The sequence below is a fragment of the Etheostoma cragini genome, chromosome 11 (genome assembly GCF_013103735.1).
Source record: "Etheostoma cragini isolate CJK2018 chromosome 11, CSU_Ecrag_1.0, whole genome shotgun sequence".
Taxonomy (NCBI): Eukaryota; Metazoa; Chordata; class Actinopteri; order Perciformes; family Percidae; genus Etheostoma; species Etheostoma cragini.
The window spans coordinates 11,618,085-11,629,637 of record NC_048417.1 but is presented as its reverse complement, the minus strand read 5'-3'; the positions used below and the strand labels follow the sequence as shown (position 1 = coordinate 11,629,637).

Sequence of the window (11,553 nt, the reverse complement as noted above, 5' to 3'; positions counted from 1 at the left end):
TCTGAAGCTAGAATGAGGCTTCATGGTTTTAAGTCAAAGAAAGAGGGTAACCTCCAAAGTTAGTCTTTTAGTACAAGCTTTCTAATGCTTTTCTTGTAATTTGGTTTTATAAAGACTACTTGGTTTAACTGTCAAAGTCTCATACTAGCCAAGCTCTACTAACATTGAATTGTTTGACGGGATCTCTTTGTGGCCACTTGCCAATATGGACAGGGGCAACAATTACAACAACCAATACTCCGTTCGGTGTACAGTACTGAGAGATTGGACGTTTTGAATCTTTCCTTTTAGTAATTTATTTAAGGACTTAATGTAATGTATTTTATTAACATAAACACCATCTGGGGAAAAAAAGTCAATGTAATTTATATACAGGTTTCCAAGTTAACAGAAAACATTACTTCTCTAAAAGTGAGCTTTGCTTTTAAGTCTCATGACATGGTGGTCTTTGGATGCTTCTATATAGACCTTAATGGTCCCCAATACCCTCTCTGAAGTCTCTTTCCCGAAATTCAGCCGTAGTGCAGAATTACAGCCACTAGATCCAGTCCCACAATGATCTTTTCTTAGTGTATGCCATTTCTGAGACTGTAGCTTTTGAGGAGGAGAGAGGAGGGGGCAAGATAGCGGCTGGGGGTGTGGTTTTGACCAACTGTCACTTTGCTTGTTCAAAGCTATGTTGTCTCTCAATGGTGGGCCAAATTCTCTGGCTGGCCAAAGCAGAGGATGGGGAGGTAATCTTGCCCCTTATGACCTCATAAGGGGCAAGATTTCAGAACGGCCTATCTGAGCTTTCATTTTCTCAAAGGCAGAGCAGGATACCCAGGGCTCGGTTAACACCTATTGCCATTTCTAGCCCCTGGGGGACCATAGGCAGGCTGGGGGAACGCATAATAATGTTAAAGAAACCTCAAAGTGAAATTTTTGTGCCATTGGACCTTAAACATCCAGGAACTGCTTAATTATTGTGCATGAATGTCCCACTGCTAATTGTGATTTTTCCAGTTGACTGACTGGTGATACTCCAGCTGCATGTGCCGCCTGTGTTCTAGTACAGTATGTGTCTGGGGCATTAGGGTGTTAATGGATTACAGAAAGGTGTTGACTCAGGTGTGTGTAAGTGTGTGAGTGTGTGTAAGAGAATGAGGTGCTTACAGTGGGCTAGGATCTAGTTGAGACACCAGTCTCAGGTTCCCATTTCTCTCTTATGCTGCCTCTCCCACGACTCTGTGATTCGCGTCCTGTTTTCTCATCTCTCCTTCATCCTTTTATCTCCACACCCCTGCACATTAGTAAGCAGCAATTTTCTTTCTTAGCAATGTCTCCTCTTTGCGTCGCCTAATAGTCACCTGCCCTCAACATGGATATTGGAGGACTGACCACAGTGGTAGCAAATTCTGCTTACATCAATGCTCGTGGAAGCATTGATGGCTCCAGTGCAACAGCATCATGGGATAAGAAGTACCATTCTCGCCTCAAACTACCCCACATCACTGTGTGTGAGGACCTGATTAACACCCTTGATTTGGACTTTTGCATAGTCTGCATGGAACAGCCTATCGGCAAACGCCTCTTTAGAGAATTCTTAGATTCAAAAACAGAGTATCACGGGGTATGCCGTTTATGGAAAGACATCGAGGAATATGACGTGGTGGAGGATTCTGAGCGGGTGAAGAAGGCCTCGAAGATCGTCCAGCGTTACATGGACCCATCTGCCAAGCACTACTGCTCGTTTCTGCCTGAAGACATCATAGCTAAGGTGAAGGAAAACCAGGAGGCTGCAGGTGATGATTTGTTTGCTGCAGCATTGGCCACAATGTTTGACTTTCTGCGTGAGGCCCCATATGCTTTCTTCCTGGAGAGCTTGTACCTGAAACGGTACCTGCAGTGGAAGTGGCTTGAGATGCAGCCCATGGATGCAGACTGGTTCCTAGACTTCCGTGTGCTGGGGAAAGGTGGGTTCGGCGAGGTGTTTGCCTGTCAGATGAAAGCCACAGGACAACTGTATGCCTGTAAGAAACTCAACAAGAAGAGGCTGAAAAAGAGGAAAGGCTTTGAGGTGAGAGAACAATTGTAACTTGTGAGAACATGCTCCTTTACTCACTATGCTGTTGGTCTTTTGCATCAGCCTTTAATTTTTATACACACATAGTTTTGAAACAAGGGCTGCATTTACACTGGTCAACTGTGCCCAAGCATGTTCAGAGCCAATAGAGTACTAAGTGAAAATCATGCTACAGGTTTTGGGCACTTTATTGTTTGAAATGCAATATTCTTCAGTGTCTGACATGGTGCCTACATTGATATTATCTCAGTATCAGTCAATTACAGATAAATCCAGCCTCAGTTTACGTAACATGTGACAACATGAGTACAGTATTGTCACATATTCTCACATGAGATTTCGGGGAAAAACAAAGCTATTTTAATTGTTTCATGCTTGTGAATGATTAATAAAGGCATTTTGCTGGCTTCATGTGCTAAAGAAAGTGCCCTGCTCTGAGCAAAGCCTGTACTGGCGCTAATCAGTTTTTTGCCTGCCTCTGTCTCATTTGGCTTTAGCCTGCAGTATTAAACAGGACAGGGATATAGTGATTACTGGGAGTGTTAGTGGAAAGCTCTTCTGAATGGAACTTCTTGGCACAGTTACATGTCGCCCTTGACTTGTCTGAGGTCATTTTTGGAAATGTACAGTACTTTGACCTCTTTTTCAAATCAGCATATTCTTGTTAAAAAAAGAAAGAAAAAAAAAGGTATTTTCCTCTTTTAAACAAAATGTCTCTGTATTTGTTTTTCATTAATGGTCTTTCCTAATTTCTTCTTGTAGGGTGCAATGGTGGAGAAGAGGATTCTTGAGAAGGTTCACAGTCGCTTTATTGTGTCATTGGCGTACGCCTTCCAGACAAAGGAAGAACTTTGTCTGGTCATGACCATCATGAATGGAGGAGACCTCAAGTAACTTCCCATTTTCAAAAACTCTCAGGTCTCAATGCACAAACATGAACAGATCGGCTCACTGAAGAAACGGTTAAGAACTCATATTTCTCATCCCTCCTATATTGCTGTTATTTACAGCCTTTTTTTAATTTGACAGACAGGACATCGTTTCCATTGCCAAAAGAAGGTGTGCAGTTTACCAAAAGACTGATGTGAAAGAGCTGTTTCCCAAAGTCAGCTGTGACACCAGATGAGAACACATTTAACAACTGACCAAATATGCCACAATTCATCCCTAAATGATGGTTACAGTGTCTTCACAGTGGGGCAGCTTATTTGTGATAATATACACATTTAGTTGCTTTTAACAGCTGTAGACAGGCCCCTGGGTGTGGTTGCATGTGTCAATTTCAGGATCTCTAACAGTCAGAGAAGAGAACTGTTCAGGACCAGCTGTTGAAGATACACTGGACTGTTGGCTTTATGCAAATGTTAGACGCTATTTTCAAGAGACATAGGGCTAAAAATAACAATAGTTTTATTTCTTGAAAATCAGATTTGAATAAGTGCAGAGTGAAGTTTGCTAAATAAGAGCAGAATTCTAATATACAAAATGAAAATGTATTTTATGTTAAAAACATATGTAAGCCGTATATCACCTGTTCTCTGTTCCTTGAAGGTACCATATCTACCTGGTGGATGAAAACAACCCGGGGTTTGATGAGCCCAGAGCATGTTTTTACACTGCTCAGATTATCCAAGGCTTGGAGCACCTCCACCAGAAAAGAATCATCTACAGAGATCTCAAACCCGAAAATGTGCTACTAGATAATGATGGTAATGTATTTTTAGTTAAAAGGTTGAAGAAACAGCATTTTCCAGGTGTGATTAATAGCTAATAACTTATCTTTATGTTGTCTACCAGGGAATGTGCGTATATCTGACCTGGGTCTTGCTGTTGAGCTAAAAGAAGGTAAAACATTGACCAAAGGATATGCCGGCACACCAGGTAGGTCTCATCTGAATCTACAATGTAGTTAATAAGCAATTTCACATATATTATATATTTTTGAGGTGTATTGTCAGTTTTTACATACATCCCATTGTTTGACTTTGGTTCTTGCAGGGTACATGGCTCCAGAGATGCTGAAAGGGGAGAAGTATGACACTTCTGTCGATTACTTCACTCTGGGAGTGACACTGTTTGAGTTCATGGCGGCTAAGAATCCATTCAGAACCAGGGGAGAGAAGGTCTGTCGCCTTTTTTCAAACCTTAAGTGTTACCCTGTGCACAAAATGGCTTCAACTTTGTGATGTAAACGAGAGAATGAACATTAAGACTATTCGTCTCCTTTTAGCTTGAACGTGAGGAGATGAAAGAGCGTGTGCTGACACGGCCGGTGACCTATCCGGACAATTTCAGTGAGCATGCAAAGTCGCTTTGTGATGGTCTGCTGGCTAAAGAGGTTGATCAGAGGATGGGTTTTAAGAATGGATGCTGTGATGAGATCAGAGGGCACTCATTTTTCAGTGACATCAACTGGAGGAAACTGAATGCGGGTACCATCTTCTTTCTATACTTTCACATCTTGTTCAGGGTTGTGTATAACTTGAAATAAACATAAAAAAGTTATATCTAAGAAAAAGGTTTAAATCCATGTATACATTTGAATTTTGAATCACCATTTCTCCCTTCTCCAGGTATTCTACCACCTCCTTTTGTCCCGGACCCAAAAGTGGTTTATGCTAAGAGTCTGGATGATGTTGGGGCTTTCTCCTCTGTGAAAGGAGTGACATTGGAGGACCCTGACAAGACCTTTTTTGATGAATTTTCCTCGGGGAACATCCCCATACCCTGGCAAGAGGAGATGATCAATACAGGCATTTATGGAGAGCTCAACATTTGGGGTCCTCATGGCAGCGTCCCAAACGACCTCCGCAGGGAGTCCATATTGGAGCAGCCAAAGTCATCAACCTGCTGCATATCCTAGAGGCATTGAAACCCCTTGAAAACACATCAACCATACAGTGTGCAGACTTGTGTGGCATAAAGACTCAAGTACTCAGGACAAACACAAGTCTGAAAGTTGTAATCACAGTTTTAAAACAGCTTGAGACTCTTAACGTTTTATTGGTGAGTGCAGAAAACAACAAGCACAGAATTAAGGTGGATTTCTAACCTGAAATGGACTTAAACATAGATTTAGGAGTTAAAAAAGAAAAGAAATATATTGACATTGTAACCTTCCCCCAACTCTTTCTTCATCTTCTTTCTTTGTCCCTCTCTTTATCTGTTCACTGTCTTCCCTTTGGGTGTGCATTTGTTAAATTATTGTAATGCTTTAAGATTTAAAATGCATTTTAAAAATAAAAAGTTTAAGCAGGGGCTTAGTTATGTGATATATTTGGTGCTGACTGAATGTCGCACGTTGGACATGTAAAAACGGTGCATATTTGCATTTAATGGTAAATGCTTTTTTCTTTATGAAGGACATGTATGACTGCAGTCCCTTAGTCTTTACTATAAACAGCTAAATTAGCTACTTCTGTTGCAATACCAAACGATAAGTAACCAAAGTGTCATGCTTTTGATAAACATTTTCTCATGTGTTGACTCAAAGTTCATGTAGTCTTGTTATGAGACAAATTCTTTTTTTTTTTTCTTTTTTTTTTTTTTACAGCAAATCAATTTAGTTGTAAAAGCAAATAAATAAAAGTATTGCTTATTGAAATGGAAATTTGAGCTTCATTCCTTCTTGACAACAGTTACAGCACTGTCCAGAAATATTGCGTGAACAGATCAAAACCAGCCTTTTCTTGACATTGATTATAATCAGCAAGACAAAAATATAATTTTCCTTTTTTTTTTTTTTTCACAATTTCAAACACAAACCCTCCAGGCTCCTCTGTCACTCCTTGGCTGTGGCCTTGTATATCCTCACCTCCTGCTGTGGGAGCTCAATGAGCAGTGTGGTGTTGAAACTGCTCTTGAAACAATCTGTGAACCTTAAGTCTGACTGGAACCGGATCGTGTTGGCCCACAGCAGCGTTGTTCGACTTCCTGGTGGGCAAAAGTGACGCATGGTTTCCAGCAGTTGTTCAAGGCAGCCGTGGGGATAGACCACATCAGCTGCAAGCACATAGTTGTAGGATGGGTAGGGAAAGTCTCGCTTCAGGTTCTGTGCCCAGGTAAGGGCCGCCACCTGAGGGGTGTAGCGGGACCGGCCCTTGGTGTTCCGCAGAAGGTTAAAGGTCAGGTTGGACAAGATGTCTGGCAGGTCAGTAGCTGTCACCCAAGCACCTGGAAAAGAATACAGAATACCAATGCAGCTAAAAGTTCCAATTTATGGTGACTAGCCCATTTTTTTTGCTCTTGGGATGCAGCGCTGGTCAAACTATTGGATGGATTGCCATGACATTTTGAAATGTTTCCTCTGAAGATGAATCCTAATGACTTCCCTGGACTTTTCTTCTAGCGCCACTATAATGTTGACATTTGTGGTTTTGAGTCAAATGTCTCAACAACTGTTGCCGTGAAATGGTTCGTACTTTCATGTACCCCTCAGGATGAATTGTAATAACTTTGGTTGGCCTTAAACTTTTCATCAATTTTTCACAGCTCTTAAGTGGAATTATTAATTATCATCTCCGTGTTTGATTGGTGGGATGGATTACAGATGAATCTTCCTGTCTTGAATCTTGTAGCCAAAAAATGGATGAACAACATCAGTTTGGGTTAATTAAATAGTCCTTATAAAAAATGCTGACTTGATTGACTTGAATGGTTGACTTAAATCATGAATGTGATGAGAAAACTTACAATTCCTCTTTGACTTCCACTATCACCAGTAATTGCAAGTATTCTGTTTGTGTAAATATAAGTTTTATTTCATTGGGAATTAAATAATAATTTATACATAAAAAAACACTGCTTGATTGAGAGAGGGACCAAAGGATCACAATATCAGTCAGATTCTAACTTTGTCAAGATATCTTTACAGCTACTGGCCTTTTCGGAATGCAAAAATGTTGGTGTGGGTGGACAGTCATGATCCTCAGACAATGATTCTCTGTATTTCCCAGACCCGCTGATGTTTCCTCGGTTTCCACCAACAGGTCAAAATGAAAATTCTACACAAAAGATGAGCAGATACCCATGCAATATGTAGTGCATATAGTGATAAACTCTTCATGGCTTACTATCTAGCACCACAAACAAAGGGTACCACTGCTGTTCTAAGTGTGTCTTGGCTCTTCCACTCAAATTCAAATTCTAAATACAACGTTTCAATGGTCAAAGCAATTTTTTCAAATTAATTTGATGTACAACCAACTGTTATCTGCAATAGCCTGTAACAGAGATTAAAGTTGGCAAAATTAATTATGTCATTACGTTTCAGTGTCAAGACTTAGTGGTAAAAGTTATTGTTTTATACTTATATTTACATATTGTGTAACTAAGTGCAAATGGACATCATCATCATAGACTTACCAAGCAGACTGGCCACTATTGAGAGCAAGCCAGTCCCAGCTCCAATCTCCAGAACTGATTTGTCCATCAGGTTAACTTGTTGCTGGTTATTCTCCAAAAACTGGCTCAAAGCTATCGCCTACAAAATAAATTCTAATTATCACATTTGTGACAACAGAGGAGGTCAGAGAATGTTCAGATACACACAACAGCAGAGCGTACCCCGGGCCAGATCAGAGCACCATAAGAATCCATAGATTCACGGATGGTGATGTCATGACCAGCAATGTAAAAAGACTCCTTGCCCAGTGTGTAGTAAACACTCGGTTCCCAGATGTTCCTCCTCTCAAAAGCCTCTACTGCCATCACTTTCTGATCTGAGTGTCACATGAAGGTTACAATGCTGCAGATTTGTAGCAATCATCAGTTTGACAAAGGTTTCATTACAATATGGAAACTTCACTAGTGATGGCAGTACAGAATACAGAAGTTACCCTCATCTGTGGTCCCCTGCTCCACAGGTAGTTTCTTCTCCCGTTTGTCATCCATCTCCTTTTTCTTTTCACGATGCTTCTGTCGGACATGTTGGCTGGCTGTAGACAATCTCTCCATGACCGCTGAATACTGGTGAAAGGAAAGTAGTTTAATCAAATAGTATGAGTACAGTGTAGGTTTTGATTACGATTGAAACGGAAGTGCTTAGTTCTGTTGCCCCTGTAAGGAATTCCAAGTAATGACAACAAAACTGTTGGAACGCCCACGTGATACAAGCCTTACGTGATCGAGCTACACCCCAACCCTCCTTCACGCAGTTACCAGTAGCCAATAAGGGCGCCGAGGTAAAAAATATGATGGACTCTTCAGAAGAAGTAACTATCTTCCCTCGAACGTCTGCACAGGAAAGTCACAGGACGACACACTCTTTTGAACCAAGCCATACTGACAAATAACACACATTGTAACACATTAAGGGTCCTCTGAGCAATGTTGGGTGACATTACTTCATGTTGACGTTCAAAGTATTTTCAAACAAAACAAGACTAGCTGCCCCTCCTTCCTCCTCATCCCTTCCCTCCCCCTTCTGTGCTTCCGTGCACTAACACCCCACCCCCACCCCCAAATCCTCCTTCTCGGTCATTGGCTGGACAGCTGTTTGGGTATGCTTTGTGGTGCAGATGGGCACACTTTATTTTTGTTGCCGTTTGGAGACCCTGGACTGTCTACAGAGACTGCGTTTTTTACAGTGTGTTCTGGGAAAAGAGAGCTCCTGGATAGTGAGGAGATGTTTGCTGTATGTGACAACAAATGTTGTAGCCTAAAACACATGGCATCGCTTAGAGCACCTTTAAAGATAAAGCATATTATATATATGTATATGTATATTTTTATGCTTTTCCATTCGACATTGGTTTTTTTAAAGTAGTTTCTTACTGTACCTCTTTAAACATAATGAACAAACACATCAAACTGCATGATATAAATACACATACAGAACCTTTCTCTAATTATATTTGAACGAGTATGAATGTATGTTAAAATAATCATTGTTGAAATTGCATTTCACTGCTTAGTTTTCAGTATGACATATAAACCGTGTTGCAGAGATGCATATCTTTACTGTTTAATGTTAATTATCAGGATTATCACAAACATTTGCATTGTTTCTCTGGCATGGAATTGAATTTTATTTTTAGTGTTTGTTAAATTGTCAAATGATTTGTGCATTTGTGACTTATTTTAAGGTCAGTAAAAGTTGGAATGGGTTCAGAATGGACTAGCTTTAGTCTAGTAGTCTCTTTTGGTTTTATTGGACTCTGGTCTGGAGCCCAGAAACACAGCTGGTTAAACCCCCGGGTCAACAGGCTACACACAGGGATACCGAGAACGCATCGGGTTGCTCTTTACCTCTGATGCTCATCACATTCAGCTGGATGTCAATACAAGTAGGAAGGACACAGTTTGATATAATTTAAAAACAATAATGTTCATCAAAAACATGTGAAAGTAATTTCTTATTCCTGTTCATCTCATTCGGCAAAAAATCTAAAAAAAGAAAAAAGCCTTAACATATATGTTGCTGAAACCTACCTGTGCGAAGCAGTCGTCTCTAATTCCTCTTCTCTCGTTGTGTCTGAACTTTTCTCTGCTGTGGTAATGTGTTGTGCTGCGTTTATAGAAGCAGCATCATCAGTAACACACCCCTGAGCGAGGTGGGGGTATTTTGGCAGACAGAAGAAGAGAAGATTTATAATCTCTGACAACAAGATGAACAATACTGACTCCTCCCAGCTCTTTAACATCATCTCTTGTTGTCGGTGTATATACTCTGTATTTCTTTTTACTTTTGTGGCTTTAAAATTGTTTTGTTGTCTCTAAACATCTGCTGAACACTTCTCATTGCTCCCTCCTTTCATTCTTTAATTAACAAAACATCTGGTTTTAAGCAGGAACTTCAGGTATTCACACATGGTGCCAATATATTTGCATATTTGTGTTTATCCTTGGAGCAGATCTGTATCAGGTTTGTGTTGCATGTGTGAGATGGATGTGTGCCACCTGGCAGACTCCAGTGAGAAAAGTGTTCATTTCTAAAGCAATCAGCAGGAGAGTGAGAAAACTGTTTAAACAGGCCCGGAACTAACACTTTCCACCAAGCATTTATTCTTCTCCTCCTCACCCCCCTGACATGCGCCATCTCTCAACCCTCTTTTTTCCTTTCTCCCTCCTCTAGGTCCTACTCGCACAAAAACACACAGGATTTGAGTTTGTTAGTCAATCAACCATGGAAATTTTTTTTGGGATGAATAAAGTATCTATCTATCTATCTATCTATCTATCTATCTATCTATCTATCTATCTATCTATCTATCTAGAAGAAAAAGCTATGAACTGGAAAACTGTTTTAAGGGCTGTATGAAACATAATGGGTGGTGAGGGGACCCTTGGAATTTGCTTTGTAAAAAAGCAGGACCCTTAAAAAACCCTCGTCTTGACTGCAACATCTTCCCCACAACATAAACATAGATACATTTTCAGATTATGTTTGTGCATTGTATGGCTTCATAGCAACAGTGGAGAGATGACAGGAATGAAAGCAAGCGACACATCATGAGTCCCCAGCGGTGTATTCCTGAGCACAGATACAGTGGTATTCACCGTGCCGAATGTTTGTAAGCCGGGGTGCAGAGCTCAGTCAGGAGAATTCCCAACCATGGTGTGTGATCACACAGTAGCCCACAAACAAGTCAGCAGACAACTGGTTGGAGAGCTAGAAAATGACTTGAAATGACAGTTGGCAAGCACCAACACTGAGTCCCTCTCATCTAAACAGCCACACTGCAATACGCAATCAAAGTATTAGGGGATTTCCAAGAGTATCAGGCTCTCAACACTAGGGATTCATTGCTCATTTATCAATCTTTGTTGATGAATGATATATTGCACAGATGGTCTTGTTTTGCCAGAATGGCTCCCGTTTTATTAATTTCTTATTCATACGTTTCAATGTCTATACCCACATCCCTTAAATATTTTTGTGTAATCTGTTACAAAATAATTTTTGAGTTCTGTGAACTGTTTAGGGTTTACAGTGCTCATGATGACCACTAACCAGATCTGATCATTTCTAAAAAACATGATACCATACCCATGCAATGTAGGCATGCAGCAAAGCCAGTTACAGTATAGTATGGAGGTTCACGTTCAACTGTGAGCTCTTAAATCCAGCAAAAGTCTCTTTTCCAGTTAGGGGAACAATGGAAAATCTGTGATGCTCACATGTGTCAAATATTGTGTTTCTCAAACAACAGCTTACCCATAATCATATCATTTAAGTCATATGTATATGACTGAATGTGTTTATGTGGTTGTGGATGTATGTATTGGATGCAGTTGACAATTCAAATGAAAGCATTAAGCGCTGCCTCTCATCCCCTTGGATCTGGTAATCCTCACCTCCATGCCCAAAGGTCAGGAAAAGGCTGTGTAGGCCAATGGAAAATGAGTCACAGTCACATACAACAACATGTGAGTCCAGGCAGGCTTTACAGTAGCTGCATGTGCAGCATGAGTGTGTGAATACATCTGTTAATGGGTGCTAAGCTCTTGTAATTTAAAAGTGGAAGGCATAGTTGGAATTCAATGAG

General features: G+C 40.5%; 2 protein-coding genes across 3 annotated transcripts; one reads left to right on the top strand and one right to left on the bottom strand.

The window, feature by feature from the left end:
* Nucleotides 1-1,148: 1,148 nt before the first annotated feature.
* Nucleotides 1,149-5,155, top strand: LOC117953357 (rhodopsin kinase GRK1-like). The gene is made up of 7 exons (XM_034886304.1): nucleotides 1,149-2,059; nucleotides 2,828-2,955; nucleotides 3,617-3,774; nucleotides 3,863-3,946; nucleotides 4,064-4,188; nucleotides 4,296-4,497; nucleotides 4,639-5,155. Exons 1-7 carry the CDS (start codon nucleotides 1,361-1,363, stop codon nucleotides 4,926-4,928), a joined length of 1,686 nt encoding a protein of 561 aa, XP_034742195.1. The 5' UTR covers nucleotides 1,149-1,360; the 3' UTR covers nucleotides 4,929-5,155.
* Nucleotides 5,031-9,730, bottom strand: zgc:172067 (S-adenosylmethionine-dependent methyltransferase domain-containing protein). 2 transcript variants are annotated; one of them, XM_034886353.1, is made up of 5 exons: nucleotides 9,497-9,730; nucleotides 7,903-8,032; nucleotides 7,631-7,785; nucleotides 7,430-7,547; nucleotides 5,031-6,238 (listed from the first exon to the last, which is right to left on the bottom strand). In XM_034886353.1, exons 2-5 carry the CDS (start codon nucleotides 8,018-8,020, stop codon nucleotides 5,847-5,849), a joined length of 783 nt encoding a protein of 260 aa, XP_034742244.1. In that variant the 5' UTR covers nucleotides 8,021-8,032; nucleotides 9,497-9,730; the 3' UTR covers nucleotides 5,031-5,846. The 2 variants fall into 2 exon arrangements, with proteins under 2 accessions (XP_034742244.1, XP_034742245.1); XM_034886354.1 differs by lacking the exon at nucleotides 9,497-9,730 and having other exon boundaries at nucleotides 7,903-8,182.
* Between the last annotated feature and the right edge of the window lie 1,823 nt (nucleotides 9,731-11,553).